Genomic DNA, 24605 nt, shown 5'->3' with positions numbered 1-24605 from the left:
CCAGATTGACAAGTAAGTCAGCATAAATTCACTTTACATGTGGGATAAAGAAAAGTTTTCTATAAAAAAGTGAAGTACAGACACTGTATCAAGTCAAAAGTATCGTAACTCATGTATACATTACCTACATTTTCTGAAATCATTAGCATTCTTTATACAATAGAACTTTTCTTTGTTCTCTTTGCAAAGGAAATGCAACAAAGATGAGCCATTGACAACTGGGAATGAATCCACAGTTTAGCACTGAAGATTTTACTTTTGAAGACTTGTTCATGAAAAAAGATCCTTAAGAAGTAGTGAAATGATATGATAACTACTTTTATTCTTGTATTAAGGACAATGGAGGTCAATCCGAGTTGATCGCACGTAGCAACTTTTTGCTGCCCGTGCGATCAACTAGACGCCGCCTATAGGGGAGTGTATTTCTGCATAGCAGGGCTGCAAACGCTTGTGCAGTCCTGTTATGCAAAAAAAGTTTCCTGTAAAAGAAAACCAGGGTAAGAGTTACTTACCCTGTGCGATTGATCCAACGATGCAGGTTCCGGATTTGACGTCAGACATCCACCCTCCAAACGCCTGGTCACACCTGCGTTGGACTCACCACTTGCCGAAAACGGTGAGTTGCCTCCCGGTTCCGCCTTCCTCCTGTCAATCATCTTGCAGTCGCCAGTGCAAATGAAAACGTCGCTAGAATCTGTGCAAAACCACAAAGGCCTCTGTACCCGTACGTCTCGCGTGTGCAATGCGGTGCATACGCATGCACAGAAATGCCGATTATTAGCCTGAACGCTGCGAACAACAGCAGCTAGCAATCAACTCGGATTGACCCCCCCATATGTACGACTGCAATCAGTTCTGCAAATTGGATCCTTCTAAGTGGGGGTCATACACACCAGGGGTGCTACCTGTTGCTACCTGTTGTGGCTGCTATCATCCATAAAAAAGGGGGTGGCAAGACAGTTTTTAAACCACATTTCCTAATGTGTAAATGGCTTTTACTATTTAAATGTGTTTGAACATATCTATGTCAATTTTAAAAATCCTACATTATAATGCATTGCGAGTAAACCTATATGATGTCATTATTACAAACATTCTTATTTTATCTTACAGACTCTCTTTTTAGATAGTCTGTTTACGTTCTGTTTAGGCGTTAAACAAGTCAAGCAAAAACAAAAAAAGATAATGGTTAAACTGAGTCTTGTTCTCAGTATTCCATGATAAATGTAATTGAGCCTTCAAAGCATTTCAATGTATACCAATAAATCTTTACTTGTATTTCCTCTGTGAGTTTTATACAGAAGGTATCTCGAAAACCTTTTAAACACAGCAAGAGTCAAATATTCCTGTGGGGTACAAAATGGGTAGTTTAAGAGAGTAATTGACTTTTAAGATGTGAAGGTGACAAGAAGTATAACAGGTGTAGGACGCTATGTCCTCTTTTCATTATTCATAAAAGTTGCTGTCATTTTGTTCTGTACAGCAGATGACCATTTTAATTACTCATTATCAGTATTGGGAAACTGGCACAGTTAAGAATTTAAAGTAAATAATTTATTGAAAAGGAAAAATGTAGGTCAAATACTCTTCATCCAAAATTTTACATAATGCAACACTCATATCAGCTTTACAAACCGTGACAGAACTTAAAGGAAAAACTGTTTAATTTTTCACAAATATTAATACAGAAACATAAATAATGATAATTTACAATGTGCAAGGTAATTATTTTTCTGAACATTTAAATGCATTAAGTAAACGCTTGTCCAGGCTTTCTAAAAAATCAAACAAAACAGCACAAAAGAATATAACAATAAAAGGCGTGATAATTTATAAAGACAACTGCAAGAACAGCAATACTATATTCGACTACTGCGTAATCTTAGTATTTGTACCAATTTATTATCAGTCTTTTATTTGTATATATCCACTGGCATTTAAAACAATTTAGACAGTTTAATAAAATTAAATAATGAAAGCATTTAGGGGGTTATTCAGGTTGGTTAGCAAACCCAAAAAGTTAGCAATTGAGCAAAACCATGTTGCACTGCAGGTGGGGCAGATGTGACATGTGCAGAGAGATTTAGATTTGGGTGGGTTGTGTTCAAACTGAAGTCTAATTGCAGTGCAGAAATGAAGCAGACAGTATTTACCCTGCACAGAAACTATATAACCCACCCAATGCAACATGGTTTTGCCCATTTGCTAACTTTTTTGGTTTGCTAAACAACCAACCTGTATAACCCCCTTAATTCATAAAGGTAAGTACTTTTTGTCATGGTACCCAATGGCGGGTGTAGTATGGTATGCCGGCGGCCGTTCTCCCGGCGACCAGCATACCGGCGCCGGAAGCCCGACCGCTGGCATACCGACAGCGTGGCAAGTGCAAATGAGCCCCTTGCGGGCTCGCTGCGCTCACCACGCTGCGGGCACGGTGGTGCGCTATGCGCACCGCGCTATTTAATCTCCCTCCAGTGGGGTCATGGACCCCCACGAGGGAGAAAAAGTGTCGGTATGCTGGCTGTCGGGATTCCGGCGCCGGTATACTGTGCGCCGGGATCCCGACAGCCAGCAACCTGAAGACCACCCCACAATGGCACATAGTTCCAACCCCCCTTTATTCCGGTACAAGTTTTTAAAAAAATACAATTAGTTCAAGAAACAGGAAGAAATCAGTGATATAATATCAGAAAAAATGTGTCTGAAGATCAGTCTAGAATATGGAAGCTACTATAAACTTTGTTTCAAGTTGCAACTTCAAGTGAGGATAACACCTTTTTTTATGAGAACCGGTACAATTTTTTCTAAAAATAAACATAGTTTAAAGAGAACATAGAGTAGAATACTTTACCTCCAGTAGTACCCACTCCAGTAGGTCCCCTGGTCACATCCCAATGACCGTCATATAGTACATTGAACATCCCAGTGATCCCATACAGGCAAGCATCACATTAATGCCATAAAACCTCTACATATGTTGTTTTTAAGTGTGATACTGTAGAAGCTGCAGTAGAGAAAATAGTATTTTAAAAATGCACAAACACCCTAGAAAGAGAAAACACTAACGTATGCATGTGTACCAGTACTGTGGGCCAGGGATGTGCGGTGAGGTAAATAACTCAGGAGGCACTGGCTAGTACCGGAGCCAGAGTTACACACAATATATGAGCCCAATGGTACATGTGGGCATTATACACAAATGAAGCAGTACTGTATATACTGCTGTAAACTTGGTGAGTTTTGATCAGAGATGTCCGTAAAAGATAGGCGGTGTCTCCCTGTCATAGACTTTTTACTCCGAGTTTTGACTATAAAATGATTAGAATAATACGAAAAAAAATATTTAGAATATATTCTTTGCATTTTTCATGTTCTTTATATAGTCAAAACATTGGGGTATACTGGAGCATAACAGGAATGGCTCTGCCTCACCCCACCGGACATCACTGCTGTGAGCTTATTACAGATATACATTCTATATATTCTATGATGAGGATTACCTGCTATCACAGCATCCAGAGTTAGTGCATAAACTCTGAGATTTGTCAAAATCCTAACCTAGTGTTATCACCGCTGCTGGCATAGGCCCTCTGACTGTTCTTAATCCAATGCATCCTGCTAGTATTTTGTTCTGGGCAATTCTGGGCACAACAAACATAAAGAAAAAAGGTGCTACTTTAATTAAGTCTCTTCTATGCTAAGAGTACAATATAAGAAAATGGATTACACTCCCTGGATGCGTAGAAAGGCAAAAAATGTTGACCAAAATCCCACTGTAAACCGAACATCAGAAAATAGCAAATAGCTGCTCCTTTCAGAATTTAAAATCAAGGGGTTTATGTGCTAAGCCTTGGAGAGAGATAGAGCACCAACCAAACAGCTCTTGTCATTATTTAAACCCAGACTGTAACATGGCAGTTAGGAGCTGGTTGGTTGGACCGTTGGCACTTACACCCTAGCCTCAAACTACTGCAAGTTTGCAAATTGAAACTTTATTTAACATCTTCTGCACCAATACCAACTGTATTAGGCTACAGCCACACATAGCAGCCAAGCGGGTCCCGCCTAATGGGACCTACTTGGCTGGGAGGGGGGCTTTGTGTTCACACGGATCCTGTTCTCCAAACTGCTTCTGGAAGCAACATCAGCACAAGAACTCTTTTTCGGGAGCTTTATGGATTGGATTTCCATTGCCAAGCAACTGCAAATAAGTCTCAGCCCTCCATGCAAAAGTGATCTGGAGTACTGTGAAGCTCACCACAATTGGAATCTGGAGCAGTGAAAACACTTGTGATGGATATGGGTGTATATTCCAGAAGAATGCTCCTTGCCTGAATATATACTACAAACTGTTACGTTTGGTGTTCTAATGATTTTGGCCTGGGGCCCATGACTTGACATTCTAGAGAATAGTGTACTTTCAACTTTGTGGCATGTCATTTCCTCTTTCAGCAGGACAATGACCCCATGCACAAAGCAAGGTCCACCAAAGATATAGTGTTTCAAGTTTGGTGTAAAAGACCTTGACTGGAAAATACAATGCCCTAACCTCAAACCCATCAAACACCTTTGGAACAAACTGAAACAACAAATGCAGACCTTAATATTGATACCCAACCTCACTAATGCTCTTGTGGTTGAATAGATGCAAATCCCTATATCCAAAATCTACTGGAAGACCTTCCCATAAGAGTAGAGGCCATCATTATAACAACAAATGGGGTATCAGCTCCATATTAATACCCATGGTTTTGGTATATGATATTCCATAAGCACATATAGGTCTTTGGGAGGGGTATACACATACTTTTGGATACCTGTGCATGAAGAGTATGTTGCATTACATGTAGGACATGTAATATATGTCCTACATGTAGCACATTTTCCTTCTATTAGGGTTAATGCATATTATCTATAGGCAAACCAATATTATATAACCTGTTGAACTCCAGTTGGACTGAAACTACTGTACTAAATCCAGCAAACCATGTAATCTAATAACTATTGGCCTAATCATGTTAAAGTAAATACAGTACCTTTATGTACACTGGTCAGTTATAGTATGGCCTGCCAATGGGGAGAAGGAACCTGCCTGTTCTAGGGTTTCGGTTGAGGGTAATGTCTTTTAAGTGTGCTATGCATATACTGATATATTAACTGGGTGTTCAGCTCTATTGTGACATATGCCCTGATCAGGTTTTTTTTTTTGCATTTTAACAAGACTATTACTGTATGCCTATCCAACTTGTTACATTGAAATTGTTTTAATACATACAGTATTGTCTGTGAGTAGTAATAATATGTATTCCTGAGTAGTAATAAGATGTATATTGCAATAGTTTCCAACAGTGTTGCAAACAACAACATTGGACTGATGCAGTTTCGGTCACAACACATCTTTCCCATCAACTGTAAATCTAGATACAGTGTCACCACAGCTTTCTAAATGTATTAAAACAGTAACTGTACTAATCTTAAAGTGGCTGCAAAAACATACAATCATATTAAAACACTGGGTAGGAGGAATCTATTCTTGATTTTGAAAGTGATTAAAAAAAAGTAATATATGCTGACTTGTCGTAAGAGAAAAGAGCAGATTCTGCAGCCAGAGCTTGTGACTGAGACGGATAGTAATAACAAAGATACTGTAGGTGCCTGGGTATATTTAATCAATAATTAATGAATTAATAGAGAGCTGGAAACTGAACTCCAGCACACTGAGCACGTCTATGAATAGAACAGACGTGGTTTCAAACAGAATAAAAAATCCTATTCCTTTTATAAAGGTAAAAAGCACCTAACTCTAAATTACAATTCTCTATGCTGGCATCTGTGTGTAAAAACAAGCCCAGTGAGACAATTGCATGTTTATACTGGTGCTAGCAAGCCCTGTCTGCCATATACTGCTTGCATAGGATGGCACTTGCAGAGCTCCCACGGAATTCTTATTACATTTTCATAAGCCAGGTAAGAGTGGCTGGACAAATCATCAAGTGACAGCATTTATAATAATAATGAATATCTCAGAAAGATAACAGGACAGAGACAAGTGCACAAGCATCCCTCTATAGATCTACAAATATCAGCATTCCCTAGAAATCTTCCTGGTTTTACAACAATCCAGAAAAAAAAAAAAAAAAAAATATATATATATATATATATATATATATATAAATATAAACAAATGGTAACACTCTTGACAGGCGTTGCACATGATGAAATATATATTGTTGCTTGGAGAGAGGGAAAGTTCACATCTATCACACTCACACTTCTAGATGAAAATATAGCTTTAGCAATCATATCCCCAGTTTCATGATTTAATAAAATACATTTTCTGCAAGAGTTATCAACATTTAAACTCAGATATGAGTTGCTGTTATTGTGAGGAGACTGTATTAGAATGTGTAGTAAAAAAAACTATAAGGTAATGTTCTCTATATTCACGCAAGCTGTGAAGGTTTTAATGTGTTTTTATACTGTATGTTCCTAGTTATTGTATTTTTCAATTAAATATTGATCTGATGACCTCAAATTGTGTGAGATTTTGTGTAAAATTGTATATACTAAACAGTTTCAAAATGTGTAGAGTTATTAGGAAAAATTATTTGTGAGAAGCCAGTGTGTGAATACGGGCTAGGTATGTTTTACTGGAGGCCAGGATCACGGCAGCCAGCATCCCAACACTTGGATCCCGGCCGCAGAATGCTGGCTGGAGGGGGGTCGAGCGCAATGAAGCCTACGCTCACCACAGGTTCTATTCCCACTCTATGGATGTCGTGAACACCCACAAGTGAGAATAGTCCCTTTTAGTCAGCATGCCCACTGTCGGGTTTGTAAGGCTTTGGAATGTAGGGGGAGGTGTTGTGACCGGCGGTCTCCTGACCAGACCAATGTACATGTACAATTCATTCTGAGCATTATTCCATGGCAGAATATTAGGTCTCATTCCTTTGTTATTGTATCTGATCCTGCCTATCTATTAATGACCATTGTCTGTACTAAAATTTCTTAATCTGTACATGTGACCCTGACTTTAACTTTGTAATATTTATGAATCTATGCCTGTGACCTTGGCCTTTTGCTGTTCCTCACTATTCTGTGTACTCTGATCCAGAAACACACCACGTTTTTTAATATCCTCCCAGCTAGTTGTATTAGAGTTTATGCCAGTTCCAACCACTGTCTGACAAATAGAATCCTCCCAGCCATTCAGCCTCATCATACATGAGAAAGCATTTTTAAGTATTTGGAGTAACTTTGACCATACAATACACTATGTGTATCCAGAGCATCATACAGTAATAAATACTGGTAACTGAATTTTCAGAGTCAAGTGTAGGAAGCAATATTAGTTGTGACCTGCAATTGCTCATTGTATTATAAAGCTCTATTCTTATAGCCTTTGTCATATTCTTCTCTCATGTGGCTGCTACAAATTTCACAGCCGTGGGGGATTAAGATGATAGTTGCCCATCCATGGACAACAGACGGGTGATGTTAAATCATATACTGTATGTTTCATGTGTAGTCATTCTTTGCATATATACAGATGTAGCCACCTTCATCTTGACCGATTCTCCACCTAGACGGCCGTTTAGTCACGCTAGGGCGATAGCTGATTTTAATCGCAGGCAGACGCGTTGAGGCGATCTAGATACTCAGCATGCATTACACATCTCCACCACTGGGTGGCTAATGCTCCACTAATCCAGTACTTTCGATCGTACAGTATAGCGTCGGATTGATCTACAGCTCTGGCAATTGGTCAGTGACGACTGTAATGTCAATACTGTAGGCGTAACGGGAGGCGGTGGAAAAAGATGGTGACCTACTGTATGGAGACGCAACTACAATAATTGTGTAAAAGGAAGAATGTACAATACAATGTATAAACACACAATACAATGTATAAACACCGTGCTTTTAAAATACATGTACAGTAAATGAGCGTCTGAGTTCCCTAAGGCATAATGGGTATGGGCTAGCGGGAGACGATGGGAAATACCGTGCTTTACAAATGCGAGCGTCCGAGTCCCCTAAGGCATAAACCAACACCAATGGGGAGGGGACAGGGCGCTGTTTGCTGTACTTTCACACATGAAATTGGGAATCCTCATCGGGCGTCGTGGGCTAGCGATGAAGGCTCCCACCTCCCACGCTGGGGGTCCAGGGTTCGAGACCGGATGTTTTTTTTTATATATTATAATAGTATACTGTATTATGTTATTTTCATTGTAAGACAGTCAATGGAAGGGTGCACACAAGTTACATATAAATCAGAGTACATCTGCAGGAGCGATTATTTACGCTAAATGCAACTACACAGCGGCAATGAATTGAGCAAAACAGTACTGTAGATTTTCAGCGTTTGTGTATTGCACAGGACCTGATTTCCCTCCCTGTCCACTGCATGGTCTGTGCAGGCTCCCAGGGGAGAATGGCGATGGGGGTAGGGGGAGACGATGGGAAATACAGTGGCTTTGAAATGCAATTATATGAGCGTCCGAGTCCCCTACGGCATAAACCATCACCAATGGGAAGGAAGTGCCAACCTTTTTTTTTATTTTATGTGTTCCCGTGACATTCACTTTAATATTTTTTTTCCTCTCTAATACTGTACATCCAATGGAAGGATGCACACAAGTTTCACATAAATCAGAGTAGATCTGCAGGAGCGATTCTTTACGCTAAATGCAACTACACAGCGGCAATGAGTAGAAATGAGTGTATTCTGAGTGAGCAAAACAGTACTGTAGATCTTCAGCGTTTGTGTATTGCACAGGACCTGATTTCCCTCCCTGTCCACTGCATGATCTGTGCAGGCTCCCAGGGGGGAAGGGTGATGGGGGTAGGGGGAGACGATGGGAAATACCGTGCTTTACAAATGCGAGCGTCCGAGTCCCCTAAGGCATAAACGAACACCAATGGGGAGGGGGCAGGGCGCTATTTGCTGTACTTTCACACATGAAGTTGGGAATCCTCATCGGGCGTCGTGGGCTATCGATGAAGGCTCCCACCTCCCACGCTGGGGGTCCAGGGTTCGAGACCGGATGTTTTTTTTTTATATTGTAATAATATACTGTATTATGTTATTTTCATTGTAAGACAGTCAATGGAAGGGTGCACACAAGTTACATATAAATCAGAGTACATCTGCAGGAGCGATTCTTTACGCTAAATGCCACTACCCAGCGTCAATGAGTAGAAATTAGTGTATTCTGAGTGAGTAAAACAGTACTGTAGATCTTCGGCGTTTGTGTATTGCACAGGACCTGAATTCCCTCCCTGTCCACTGCATGATCTGTGCAGGCTCCCAGGGGGGAAGGGCGATGGGGGTAGGGGGAGACGATGGGAAATACTGTGGCTTTGAAATGCAATTATATGAGCGTCCGAGTCACCTATGGCATAAACCATCACCAATGGGAAGGAAGTACAAACCTTTTTTTTTGTTTATGTGTTCCCGTGACATTCACTTTAATATTTTTTTTTTCTCTCTAATACTGTACATCCATTGGAAGGATGCACACAAGTTTCACATAAATCAGAGTAGATCGGCAGGAGCGATTCTTTACGCTAAATGCCACTACACAGCGGCAATGAGTAGAAATGAGTGTATTCTGAGTGAGCAAAACAGTACTGTAGATCTTTGGCGTTTGTGTATTGCACAGGACCTGATTTCCCTCCCTGTCCACTGCATGATCTGTGCAGGCTCCCAGGGGGGAAGGGCGATGGGGGTAGGGGGAGACGATGGGAAATACCGTGCTTTACAAATGCGAGCGTCCGAGTCCCCTAAGGCATAAACCAACACCAATGGGGAGGGGGCAGGGCGCTGTTTGCTGTACTTTCACACATGAAGTTGGGAATCCTCATCGGGCGTCGTGGGCTATCGATGAAGGCTCCCACCTCCCACGCTGGTGGTCCAGGGTTCGAGACCGGATGTTTTTTTTTTATATTGTAATAATATACTGTATTATGTTATTTTCATTGTAAGACAGTCAATGGAAGGGTGCACACAAGTTACATATAAATCAGAGTACATCTGCAGGAGCGATTCTTTACGCTAAATGCCACTACCCAGCGGCAATGAGTAGAAATTAGTGTATTCTGAGTGATATTTTATGTGTTCCCGTGACATTCACTTTAATATTTTTTTTTTCTCTCTAATACTGTACATCCAATGGAAGGATGCACACAAGTTTCACATAAAACAGAGTAGATCTGCAGGAGCGATTCTTTACGCTAAATGCCCCTACCCAGCGGCAATGAGTAGAAATGAGTGTATTCTGAGTGAGCAAAACAGTACTGTAGATCTTCGGCGTTTGTGTATTGCACAGGACCTGAATTCCCTCCCTGTCCACTGCATGATCTGTGCAGGCTCCCAGGGGGGAAGGGCGATGGGGGTAGGGGGAGACGATGGGAAATACCGTGCTTTACAAATGCGAGCGTCCGAGTCCCCTAAGGCATAAACCAACACCAATGGGGAGGGGGCAGGGCGCTGTTTGCTGTACTTTCACACATGAAATTGGGAATCCTCATCGGGCGTCGCTGAATGCGTGGAACGCACGACGTCTGAGACGTCTGTATTTCTGTATTATATAAATAAGGAAATTATACAATTGCATCTGATAAAATAGACAAATTGCACAAGAAACATGTTCAACTATGTGTAAAATATTAATTGATCTGGGTGCAGATTTGTATATTAAGTATACATAGAAATACGCAATATATGCCAGATGTGTTTGATTATGTCCAATGATTTATAGTGTTATATCGTGGACAGAAAAATGGCTTCCAATTTATAATTACTAAAAGATGAATAATAGTAAAAGTGAATTCTGAATGAGTAAAATATGATTTTTTTGTCAGTCCACATTTACTGCATACATAATAACACTTTACCAAGTAAAATAAACAATGTTATTCTTAAAATAGAATTTTTTTTATTTGGAACAAAGTGTGCAGTGTTACCAATAGTTTTGTGTCAACAGTGTGTATCTTTCTATTTTATTTATGTTAGACTTTTGGATTGTTTGTGAAAAGCAGAGAAGCCCTGAGGCTGAATCTTGCTCTGTGTCACTACGCTGAAAGTAGATGTTTGCAGCCAAGATTTAATTTCCTACTTGTAATGATCCTTCACTATCACTACTGTTTTGCTATCTCCCTATTTGAGTAAAACTGCTGCCTCTTGTGATTACTCATAATAAAAGCAATATAAAGGAACTCATTTAGAGATTTACCCACATGTGCTCAGAATGTACATAGGGAACAGATGAATGTAAAAAAGTAAATTTTGCATATGTTGAGCTGGATCAATCTCACAATTTGTACAACTGATATTCAGCAGCATTAATTACATTAGGTGTAGAAGCTAATACAAATATACAGACTAATTGCGTTCTGGTAGCGTAACACTATATACTGTATGCATACAGTATATCCCCGTTGTGCTTATAAATACCCCACATATATGTAGCACAAAATGAGTTACAATATTGTATTTCTACAAAAATTGATAATTATTTATTACCATTTATTTATATAGGGCACACATGTTCCGCAGCACTTTACAGAGAATATTTTGCCCATTCACATCAGTCCCTGCCCCAGTGGAGCTTACAATCTATACTCCCTACCATATGTAAATGCACACACACACATACTTAACCTACCAGTACATTTTTGGAATGTGGGAGGAAAATGGAGTACCCAGAGGAAACCCACACAAGCACGGGGAGAGTATACAAACTCCACACAGTTAGGGCCGTCTTGGGAATCAAACTCATGACCTCAGTGCCGTGAGGCAGTAATGCTAACCATTACACCATTCATGTTGCCCTGAAATTAATGAATGTCCTAAACTACAAATTTTCTGTAATATAATAAGATTGTTCAAATGTACAACATCTATGCTTCATGTCTTCAGTTGTTTGTACATCCTGTATTGTGCACATGTTCTATATAGAGATGTTCACCGGAAATTTTTCGGGTTTTGTGTTTTGGTTTTGGATTCGGTTCCGCTGCCATGTTTTGGATTCGGACGCATTTTGGCATAGCCTCCCTGAAAATTTTTTGTTGGATTCGGGTGTGTTTTGGATTCGGGTGTTTTTTTTCAAATACCCCTCAAAAACAGCTTAAATCATAGAATTTGGGGGTAATTTTGAACCTATAGTATTATTAACCTCAATAACGACAATTTCCACTCATTTCCAGTCTATTCTGAACACCTCACACAATACTATTTTTAGTCCTAAAATTTGCACCGAGGTCACTGGATGACTAAGCAAAGTGACCCAAGAGGGCGGCACAAACACCTGGCCCATCTAGGAGTGGCACTGTAGTGTCAGACAGGATGGCACTTAAAACAATTGGCCCCAAACAGCACATAATGCAAAAAAAAGAGAAAAAGAGGTGCACTGTGGTCGCTGGACGGCTAAGCTAAGCGACACAAACACCTCAATAGCACAGGAATTATTTGTTCTAATCAATGGTATTATTGGTCCAAATCACTGGAAGAAAATGACAAAATCACTAGAATTATTCATTCTAATCAATGGTATTATTGGTCCAAATCACTGGAAGAAAATGACAAAATCACTGGAATTATTCGTAAACATTTGTAGAAAGTCGCTGCTTTCTGATTACAGAAATGCTCAGATATTCCTGCGAATCTACAATCCCTTCCCAGAGGAAAAAGAAATTGAGAAACCGTTGTTTGAGAACATTTGTTCTCTTTCCCTTACAAAGGAACAAACCACTTTCCAAGAAGACTGACGTTTTTGGGATTATGGAGATATGATGTTTTTGAATATAAATCCTAAAGCAGGTGGTGTATTAGAGCAAAAGAGTGCAAGAGACCAGCAATGCAGTTTCTTAAATATTATGACAAAATGTTACTGTATTTCATACGCACTCATTCCTAACTCTGCTAAGTACTGTTTGGTATACTGTATCTGGCTTCCATGAGGTAGTTGTCCATTATTTCAGCTTCCATTGACCTTTTTGAAAGCGGTAGAAGTTATCGATTCTTTTTTTATTTTTATTTTCCACTATTTTTAATTTTCTCCTGCATAGCCCATTAAAATGTTGCAATGTTAAGTATTGACTTGTGCCTTCTGGAGGTCCACTGCTTCACCAAACCCAGCCAAATCTCATCCTAACCCTCTGTTCCACATTCTCTATGTACCCCATCTGTGTCACCCATGTCTGTCTACCCCTCCCCTTTAGATTGTAAGATCTTACGAGCAGGGCCCTCTTCCCTCATGTGCTTATCCTTTGTCTTACTTTAATAATCTTCAACTGTACCACATTCAGCAGTTTTCTGCCAACTGATACTTATTCCAATGTCATCTGCTGATGTAACTATGTTTATTTACCGTGTACTTGTCCTATACTGTCATCAACTGTAAGTTGCTGTTTTCCTGTTTGATTATTTATGTATTCTGTAATTGGGAGCTGCGGAACCCTTGTGGGACCATATAAATAAAGGATAATAATAATAATAATAATATAGAGTGTATAATCCCCAGGTGTATCTCACACATCACACAGTACAGTATATAGGGTATATAATCCCCAGGTTTATCTCACACATCGCTCAGTACAGATTACAGGATGTATAATAACCAGGTGTATAACACACATCGCACAGTACAGTATATATGGTGTATAATCCCCAGGTGTATCTCACACATCGCTCAGTACAGTATACAGGGTGTATAATCACCAGGTGTATCACAAACGTTGCACAGTACAGTATACAGGGTGTATAATCCCCAGGTGTATCTCACACATCGCTCAGTACAAATTACAGGATGTATAAAATCACCAGGTGTATAACACACGTCGCACAGTACAGTATACATACTGGTCACAACAATGCAGCAGATATTGAGCACTGATCAGGACACTAGAATTGACACAGAGCTGCAAGATACAGCAATGGCCTACTGCACTGTACTATATATAAACTGCCGGTCACCAAAATGCTGCACTGTCCTACTATATACTGCTCACAATAATGCATCACAGAGATAGTATACTTGACACAGAGCTGCAAGATACAGAAATGGCCTACTGTACTGTACTATATGTATACTGCTGGTCACCAAAATACTGCACTGTCCTACTATATACTACTCACAATTATGCAGCACAGAGATAGTATACTTGACACAGAGCAGCAAGATACAGCAATGGCCTACTGTACTGTACTATATGTATACTGCCGGTCACCAAAATGCTGCACTGTCCTACTATATACTGCTCACAATAATGCAGCACAGAGATAGTATACTTGACACAGAGCTGCAAGATACAGCAATGGCCTACTGTACTGTACTATATGTATACTGCTGGTCACCAAAATGCTGCACTATCCCACTATATACTGCTCACAATAATGCAGCACAGAGATAGTATACTTGACACAGAGCTGCAAGATACAGCAATGGCCTACTGTACTGTACTATATGTATACTGATGGTCACCAAAATGCTGCACTGTCCTACTGTATACTGCTCACAATAATGCAGCACAGAGATAGTATACTTGACACAGAGCTGCAAGATACAGCAATGGCCTACTGTACTGTACTGTACTATAATTATATACTGGTCCCCAGTCCCCACAATGCAGCACACTGAGCACAGATATTTGCAGCACACTGAGCCCAGATATGGAGCGTTTTCAGGCAGAGAATGTAGATATTTTCAGCACACTGAGCACAGATATTTGCAGCACACTGAGCACAGATATTTGCAGCACACTGAGCACAGATTACGGAGCTTTTCAGGGAGAGAACGCAGCCACATCCTCTCCGTTCAATCTCCAATGCATGAGTGAAAATGGCGGTGACGCACGGCTCTTTTTATAGAATACGAATCTCGCGAGTATCCGACAGCGTGATGATGATGTTCGGGTGCATTCGGGTTAACCAAGCAAGGCGGGAAGATCCGAGGCTGCCTCGGAACCGTGTAAAATAGGTGAAGTTCGGGGGGTTCGGATCTCGGAGAACCGAACCCGCTCATTTCTAGTTCTATCCAACAATGTGTTGTTGTTACTCCTTATTCACATGCAATTACGTGTCACACACTACTTGCACAGCACCTTATTAAACAGATAGGAACAGTATCACTTTCTTAATTCTCTACTTCACAGCCATATGGACACACTGTAACAATATGTCCAATCTCTCTCCCTTTTCATGTCTGATACTCTCTCTGGGTGAAATCCTCCATCACCTGTGGGACTCTCTACTCACATGTCTGCTAAGTGGACCAGGGTATGTTTTTTGCTTCTAAGTCATCATACTATTAAAAAGTGATGACCTAAAAATGTACAATGAGTCACCCAAAGCAGCCCATTCCTTGAAAATAGAGGTTCCACTAATCCTCCAAATACTTTCTAGAAAAATAAACAAATTCAAACCCCAATGGCGCTAGAATTAGATTTACACACTCCTTAATTTAAAATAAATAAATAGCTACCTTAAAAAGTCCTCAGTTTTGATGGAAACCAATTCCAGAACATCAAGTTCCAATCAAGAAAGGCTCTGCGCATAATACTCCAACTGGAACTTGTATCTTAAAAAAGAAAGAATATATAAAGTGTAACATCGTTTTCAGCAATAAGTAGAAAATTATGTTAGGGCACACTCACTTTGAATAAAAATTACCTAGCACATCATATGTATTCAGTGAACGGCAGCGACTTTTCACCTTTTTTAATGCGTTTCGAACCTTAAATGGTCTTCTTCAAAAGCACCTTACAGTGGTGTGTATGCATTGCAGGTAAAATGACATCTGTACAAGCACAGTTGTCTTTTCAGGCTAAGAGCTGGATGCATCACGAATTACATTTTCAATGTAATGCATCCCGCCACTGATCACATGCATAGGAGCGTTTATTAATTCTATATGCATGTAGATTCAAGCAAAGAACAGCTCTCCTGATTAGAGCGGACTTTGTGGTGTGGTGGCTTCCAGGGGTTATAACCTGGGAGCCCTTCTGTCATGCACGCCCATTGGACAGTGCGTGCTGAGCTGCAGTGGACACTGGGAGGGATCCTGTATGATCCCTCTCAGGGTATAATTCAGAAAGATGACCATAGTCTTCTATTATGCAATGCCATATATAGGTAGATTTGCCTATCAGGTCCAAGCTGCTTTTTGGAGCTTTGTGCATAGGGGAATGTGGTGATATCTCAAAAAATTGCATTTTGTTAGGATTGACTGCAATTTGTCATTGATGCATTTTGCCCTAAAAATACACTTTATCAGTTGGTCATCCAGTGGTTAGCTTGAAAACCCAACAATGACCGTATTTACTATATTGTTGGTCCAGTCTATCACATCAAAATGTAATCAACTTATTGTTCAATGTGGAAGGTAGCATTTGTTTCTATTTTATTATTATTATTATTAATATTTTTTTCATCTATTATTAATTATATTCGGTACCATATTATACAGAACTGTACTTAATATACTTAGTAATCTACAGCAGCTCCTGCACCACTGGATCTCACAGTCTAAATTCTCTACCACCCTACAAAACACACATGTCCAATTTTTGTCAGTAGCCTCTTGACGTATTGATATTACTAATATGCTTTTTGGTCTGCAGAAAACCATGAGGCATACAAATATATAAATGCCACATATACTGTATACAGTAGTGCCCTGGTCACAATTTAGCCAATGGCAACAGTGCTGTGAGGCAGCAAAGTCCACCAACCCATAGCACGCTTCACTGGACACCATGATGTCCATCTGAAGACGATACTTTATTATGATAGACAATCTTAGTTAGTTTTCCCTTGCACAGGATACAGCTCACAACGTGCCTTAACCTGGAGGCATTTTGCAGTCATCACTAGGAATTTCATTGCCTCCAAATAATACACATACTTTTTATCTCTATTGCTCATTGAAAAACACAAGCTATCATCTGATTGGTCATTATGGGTTACATCACATTCATTTCATGAATGTCTAGGATTGTGCAGCTGCACACATTTATTATCACAAATACTTAGAAAAAAATACTGTTCTTTATATAACATTGATCCAAATATTTTACTAAATGTATATAAAAATGAAATAAAAATAAAATGTTTAGATTGAATAAAATGAGTCAGATTGAAAAATAAGACTACAGATTGAAAAAGATGGGATCTCATATTTGTAAAGAATATAGCTTCTCCAAGTCTCGCCTCACAGAGATGAATGGCATATTTTTCCTGCAAGTCTGAACAAACTATTATAAAATGCTGTTTTATATTGGCTGAAGCCACTTTTATAGTATGAAATATATTCATGCATTTTTATCTAAGATTCAGAATTGCTTAATATTTAATTACATTCTAATGGGAGAGTAACATCTAAAAATATCATGTAATTCTAGACAGTATGGAAAAGAAAAACTTTACTGTAAAATCTGTGTGTACTCAATGCTAAAAAGGTTCAAGCCCTGAATGCTTAAGCAACCACTGACCTATTAGTTCATTAGATTTGCTGAACCAGGTCTTCTTATTACACATTTCAGTATATTCTAATTTGTACTCAGTATAACGTTTCAAAAATGGAGGTCAAATGATTGATAATGTTTTTTTCAGATGCTGGTATTGCTTATAATGGCCCTCATTTCGAGTTGATCGCTCGCTGGCTGCTTTTAGCAGCATTGCACACGCTAAGCCGCCACCCTCCAGGAGTGTATCTTAGTTTAGCAGAATAGAGAACGAAAGATTAGCAGAACTGCTACTAAATAATTCCCTGCAGTTTCTGAGTAGCTCCAGACCTACTCCTAGACTGCGATCACCTCTGTCCGTTTAGTTCCTGGTTTGACGTCACAAACACGCCCTGCTTTCGGCCAGCGACTCCCCCGTTTTTCCAGCCACTCCTGCGTTTTTACCTGGCACGCCTGCGTTTTTTAGCACACTCCCTGAAAATGGCCAGTTTCCACACAGAAACACCCACTTCCTGTCAATCACACTACGATCACTCGAGCGATGAAAAAACGTAGCTCGAGCTTGTGTAAATCTACAAAGTTTTGAGTGAAAGTACTTAGCACATGCGCGCTGCATACCATGCGCATGCGCATTTTTGCAGTTTTTTCACTTAAACGCTGCACTGCGAAAATTGGCAGTGAGCAAACCACTCGGAATGACCACCAATATTATATTAAACTGCTAGCTGTTAATCTGCCATTTTATCATGTACTAAATGCAGTCCAGTTTAGAATGTTCTAAACTACCCATTTATTATCTTTTACGATATTGAACATTGAGATGGTTCCTTAAGGTAAAACATCATCAAGATTTAATGTTTTATGGAATATTTAAGGTTTAATAAACTAGAAAATTGCCAATGCTTTCTATCATAGTAATTCCTTAATTGAATTAATTTGCCTATTTAAATTAATGATTGTAATTTCAAATTGTACAGCATGTAAAAACTGAATCTTCATGACTGAATATTTTAAAATATCACAATATTATTATTGGGTCCAAGGAGAAAATTAAACAGGGTGCTAACTACTTTGTTTTTTCTTTGTTTTAGGGCCAAACTGCTTTGCAGAGACTGTTGTTATCCCAGCAGGAAGGGAAATAAAGACTGATGATTGCACTATATGTCACTGTACCTATGAAGAAGGCACCTGGAGGATTGAGCGACAAGCATTGTGCACTAGACATGAATGCAAACAGATATAAATGTAAAATAAATAAAACAATACCTCAGTGGTATAAATGGACTTATGGCAATGGACAATCTGAAAGGAAAACGTGGGAAACTGTTATGATTGAAATAAAAAAAACAGTTCCTGCCACTATATTTCTTTTTCAAAAACTGTACAATATCTGAATTTTGAAAATTTTCTGATATAGATTTCTGTCTGAATAAATGTGTATTTTTCACAGTAATTACTTAATTACACTAAATATTCTATGTATCTATACATCCTTAAAGATCATAAAAATAAATGTTTTATATAGATAATACAATTAAAATGCAGTATGTTTATTGAATTTTGACTCCACATCTTTATTAGGAAAGACTTAGTGTTTTACTAAAAGTAATAAAAAAAAAATGACAATCAAAAAAAGAATATCAAAAATAAAATACTTAATTTTTACAGATTGTACAAAATTAAATATGTTTAAATTTAAAAATCAGATTTTATACTTAATGTACTACTATTATTTTACTCTGTGTATAGCAAGTTAGGGTGTGTACACACGGTGAGATCCTTGCTATGTTCGATTTTTACTTGCGATTTCCCTTGAACTCCCTGGATCCCAGATAGGACAGATTTTGACTTTTCTTGAGATCTGTACTATGTGTGCTTACGATTTTGGCTTATGTGAGATTTTGGCTTATGTGAGATGTCATTGACATGTGAGATGAACTAGATAGTACACCGATCTAGCAAGGATTGACTTGCCTGCACAGTCTATCTTTTCTTGCGATGCCGACCTGGCGGGGCCGCGCATCGGGATCGCAAAGTGACTTTCACCTTGCGATTTGCACTAACTTTTCTTGCGATTTTGACTATATAGTCAAAATCTCAAGAAAAAATCTCACCGTGTGTACACACCTTAATTCTATAGAGAGATTGTATTTATTTATTGACTAACTTTTTTCATGACTATCAATAGCAACAATAATACTGCTGGAAAAAATACATTCATTTTGTGAGTGTTCAGAATAGTCCCTTTATTATATAAAAGCATTATTGAAAAATAGTATTAAGCAGATGGAAAAGTATGCAAATCTATATTGGATACAATCTGAAGAAAGCAAAAAATATAAACTCTGGGGCCCATTTATGAATGAGTTTTACTTATTTAAAACGCGTTCCATATGATTAATGGTGCTCCGGACAATCAGCTCCTAACTGTCATGTGTTTGAAGAAGAAAAAATGACAGGTTTGAACTGATTGCCTGGGTCACCATTTGTCATATGGAACATATCCTGCAAGTATTAGATGGAATCTGGAGAAACTGGCTGAATTAGCAGGAGACCTTGACACTACCTTGCTTCTTCAAGGATCCCTATAAAGCTCTTTTGACTTGTACACTTTTCCACAATGTATTATAGCTGTGCGGTGGAATTTATGTGAGTCTTGTTGGAGGATTGGCTTGCTTCAGTAAAGATGTATGGAATACTGGATGTATCCTCCATATACAGCGGATTCAGATGCAGTGGATGTTTCTGTGTGATGCAGCAGAAGCCAGATTTACTACATTATGCTAATGCAGGTTCCATAGGGCTAATGCCAGGATCTGTGAGGCTACAAATGGTAAACCGGTCTGCCCATCAGCCTGGGCCAAAGTAACAATGGAGTAGATGGAGCAACAGATCCAGGCCTCCACATAAAAAGAGGGCCATCATAATGACAGCATGATGATGTTAAACTGCCCAGTTGGCCACACGGTCGGCAATAAATCAAGTATTAAAATTGCATTTCTATTTACCATACTAAATGATGCAATTTGTTTACATATTGAGGGAGACACTGGGGTTGATCGTGTACAGGGGTTTACATGCCCACATGGCACTGGCCTCACTTCTTCCACTTCTCATACTAGTGCATTGAACATTTTCAACCCCAGACCAATAAGCTGAGCCAGCCCTAGCCAAATTAGTGCCCTAGGCAAGATTTTGGCTGGTGTGCCCCTCCCCCCCCCCCACTCCCCATGTGGGATCCTGAAATGTGATGTGACATTATGGAAGGGGGTATGTTCTTGCTGTGCTCCTCTTCCCTCATTGTGCTGTGCTCCCATCCTATGCAGCCTCATTTCACCTCTTGTCTATCCAGCCCAGCATCTTCTTTCTTGTGTAAAAATACTTATAATAACATACTTACCTTTTTTCTTATACTGTGTGCTTCTTCCAGATTTTCCAGGGCACTCCTTTTCAGGTTATTGATGTTCCTCTCTCTCTGTGTTCCTCTTAAATCGTTCAGCGTTCTGCTATATATTCTCATTAGTATAATGCGTTTGACATTCTATAGGGCACATTCTCCCCCCACAACACTGCACCCCAGCCTCTTCCCTCACAGCACCGCTCTTCTAGCACATATTATAGCACTCATCACCCCTCTCCCAGCACAGCACCCATCAGCCCTCTCCTAACACATCACCCATCACTTCTCTACCAGCACAGCACATATAACAGCACCCATCACCATTCTCCGAGAACAGAACTTGTCACCCCTCTCCCAGCACAACACCAGCACACCTCTCTTAGTCCAGCACCTCTTTCCCAGCACTTCATAGCACCCATCACCCCTCTCCCATCCCAGCCCAGCTCATAGCACCCCACTCCCAGCACAGCACCCCTCACCCAACACAGCTCACAGCACCCATCAATCCTCTCCCAGCACATCACCCATCACCTCTTTCTCAGTACAGCACCCCTCTAATAGCACCCCTCTCCCAGCATTTCAAATATCACAGCACCCATCACCATTCTCCCAGCACAAAATTCATCACCCCTCTCCCAGATCATCACAGATCACAGCCCCTATTACCCCTCTCCCATCATAGCACCCATCACCCAGCACCTCTCTCAGTACAGCCCCCCTCTACCAGCACATCTCTCCGAGCACAACATAGATCACTATCATTCTCCCAGCACAGAACTCATCACCCCTCTCCCAGCACAGCATCCATCACTCCCTCCCAGCACAGCACCCTTCTACAACCACAGATCCCAGCACCCATCTCCCACTACAGTAACCCCACTCCCAGCACAGCTTACAGCACCCCTCTACTAGCACCCCTCTCCCAGCACAGTACTCCTCTACCAGCACCCCTCCCCCAGCACAGCAGCCCTCACCCAGCAAAACTTCCATTACCCCTCTCCAAGCACAGTACCCCTCTACCAGCACCCATCCCCCAGCACGACAGCCATCACAGCACAGTGTCAGGCAACATCCCTCACTCACAGTCTCAGTACAGGCTTATCATGGTCACTATTAAGTTGAGATCCTGAGGTAGAGGCAGTCATAACTGCCCCTGCTATTCTTGGCTCCATGGTATCTGGACGCTGTAGCTGCACTTCAGACTAGTGGAGCTCCACAAAGGCTGATAGGAGGAACTGCTGTGGCTTTGCATACCCAGCAGCCCTCCCATGGCTGTTTTACATGTAATCAATACTGATAGAGCTGATCCTTACCACTGCGCTGACCAATCAGAACTGAACTTCGTTTGTGGTAGTCGCTGCTGTCCTGTGCCTAAATCCACTACTGGCCCTAGGCATTCCAGAAGCCCCAAATATTGGCTCTGCCCATAAGGCTCTCGGGCCAGCTCTGCCCATAAGGCCCTAATGCCAGCTCTGCCATAAGGGCCTTAATCTGGCCTTTCCATCATAATTAGTATCAGAATTTTAAACAGCTTCATGCTAGGTGCAAGAGATCCTTCTAGAACAGGCTTCTCTTCTCTATACGCACATAACTCTAGCTACAGTATATGCACACACTTTCACAAAACAGAACAATTCTGTATAAACACAATGTCGCTGCCCATTGCCCACCCTAAAATGCCTATTTTACACAAGAAGAGATCCAACCAAGATCCATCTGACTCAGGATCGGCCAAAAATACCCAAAATGCATATATCAGGTTCTGCTCATGCTCTGACAGCTAAATGTCTCTATTTACTTCTATGTATCTATACATCCTTAAAGATCATAAAAAGAAATGTTTTATATAGATAATACAATTAAAATGCAGTGTGTTTATTGAATTTTGACCCCACATCTTTATTAGGAAAGAATTGGTGTTTTACTAAAAGTAATAAAAAATAATGACAATCAAAAAAAGAATATCAAAAATAAAATACTTAATTTTTACAGATTATACAAAATTAAATATGTTTGAACTTAAAAATCAGATTTTATATTTAATGTACTATTATTATTTTACTGTGTATAGCAAGTTATTCTATAGAGAGATTGTATTTATTGACTAACTTTTTTTGACCTTTTGTATTCTCTTGGTCAGACGCAGTGGTGCGCTAATAGTTCTCTCATCGGCTGCACTGACACATGGCTATCAACCGAAAGCAGAAACTGATTTACGCACCCTAAATCTGACCTCTTTCTGCCTTTCCATTGGCTGGTGTGAATAAGGATCTCTCACCCCGTATCCAATGCTTCTGCAAATACGGGGCAGCAGAATCCCCAAAACACCATTATAGCCGTGCCTGCCTTCCTTCTTATTAATGCCACCATAATACCATACGTCTGCCTAAAATCCAGAGATTTACTCTTCAGTTATCTTTTCAGCACTGGAAAACCTGTGTGTAATTTTTAAATAGATGTTTCTATGTTATTCTTTGTGTCTATATTTCGCCTTTTAACCCCAACATTGTGAGTTTGTTGACTCCAAAAATCCTATTTTATCTCAATATATATTTAAAGTTAAGTTTTATTTCTAGGAGTGATTATGTGATGCTTACCATATCCATATATTTCCACTCAGGTTAACAAGCGTGCTTCCATCTAAGAGAGTCCTCTGCCGTGCTATCATGGTTTCCTTTTCTAAAATACATTGTTTCACTCTCAGGGAGCACCACCACTAAACATATCAACAAGTATCATACAACCAAAATAAGATCCATCAAAATTTAGTGGCATCATACCTGATTCTATGATATCTACACCATTTTCAGACCAATGCGGTCAGTATACCCCCTCTTTTCTCCACAGGTATAACAAGTTCTGATATACTGTTCAACTGTTTATTGCATTGTAGACTACCGATAATCTTGGTATTTTATCTCAAGAATTTTACTCCTAAGTGCCCAGCTGTTAGGGCATTACGAAAGCACCAATAGACATACTGTAGATACATTTTTCTGATGTAAATGAAGTGTCTATTCTTAGACATCTATTCACTTTAGTGATGGTTCCTGGGTATTTATTTTACTTACAATTTTATTACGCAGACCAAATAACATACAACATTATTTTAGTTGACCATGGGCCTAATTCAGAGTTGATCGCAGTAGCAAATTTGCTAGCAGTTAGGCAAAACCATGTGCATTGCAGGGGGGGGGGGGGGGGGCAGATATAACATTTGCAGAGAGAGTTAGATTTGGGTGGGTTATTTTGTTGGTAAATACTGGATACTTTATTTTTACACTGCAATTTAGATTTCAGTTTGAACACACCGCACCCAAATCTATCTCTCTCTGCACATGTTATATCTGCTCCCCTGCGGTGCACATGGTTTTGCCCAACTGCTAACAAATTTGCTGCTGCGATCAACTCTGAATTACCCCCTATATTGGGTGTGAAAATATACGTTATGGTAAGAACTTAGGTTCCACAGGATAACAATGGGATATGATGGAGCGATAGCGGATTGACACCAAACGATCAAAAGCTTTCAGGCCTCCCAGGATGCAACAGGCCCGTCCATATATTCCCGCCCACTGGCTCAGGCAAATCAGTTGTATTCCAAAGCACTAGGCAGGAGCATCATGTAGAGCCCTAATCAGGCGAGAAGAACACACATGCACACCCATCCATACAAGAAGGAAGAGGCTAGTGAGTAGAAGGCTCCTCAAATCAGGTGCGTCAGGGTGGGATC

At 40.0% G+C, this 24605-nt stretch overlaps 1 protein-coding gene across 2 annotated transcripts in view; it reads left to right on the top strand.

Moving 5' to 3' along the window:
• VWC2 (von Willebrand factor C domain containing 2) overlaps positions 1-18969 on the top strand; it is a 925810-nt gene extending 906841 nt beyond the window's left edge. For both annotated transcript variants that reach the window (XM_063924899.1, XM_063924900.1), the window contains exon 4: positions 18564-18969. In XM_063924899.1, coding sequence (XP_063780969.1) covers positions 18564-18715 — 152 coding nt within the window. In that variant the 3' untranslated portion in view covers positions 18716-18969. The remainder of the gene's footprint in view (positions 1-18563) is intronic.
• Positions 18970-24605: the final 5636 nt, after the last annotated feature.

The sequence above is a fragment of the Pseudophryne corroboree genome, chromosome 5, assembly GCF_028390025.1.
Source record: "Pseudophryne corroboree isolate aPseCor3 chromosome 5, aPseCor3.hap2, whole genome shotgun sequence".
NCBI lineage: Eukaryota > Metazoa > Chordata > Amphibia > Anura > Myobatrachidae > Pseudophryne > Pseudophryne corroboree.
Note: the sequence above shows the minus strand (reverse complement) of the source record. Positions and strands in the feature narration are given on the sequence as shown.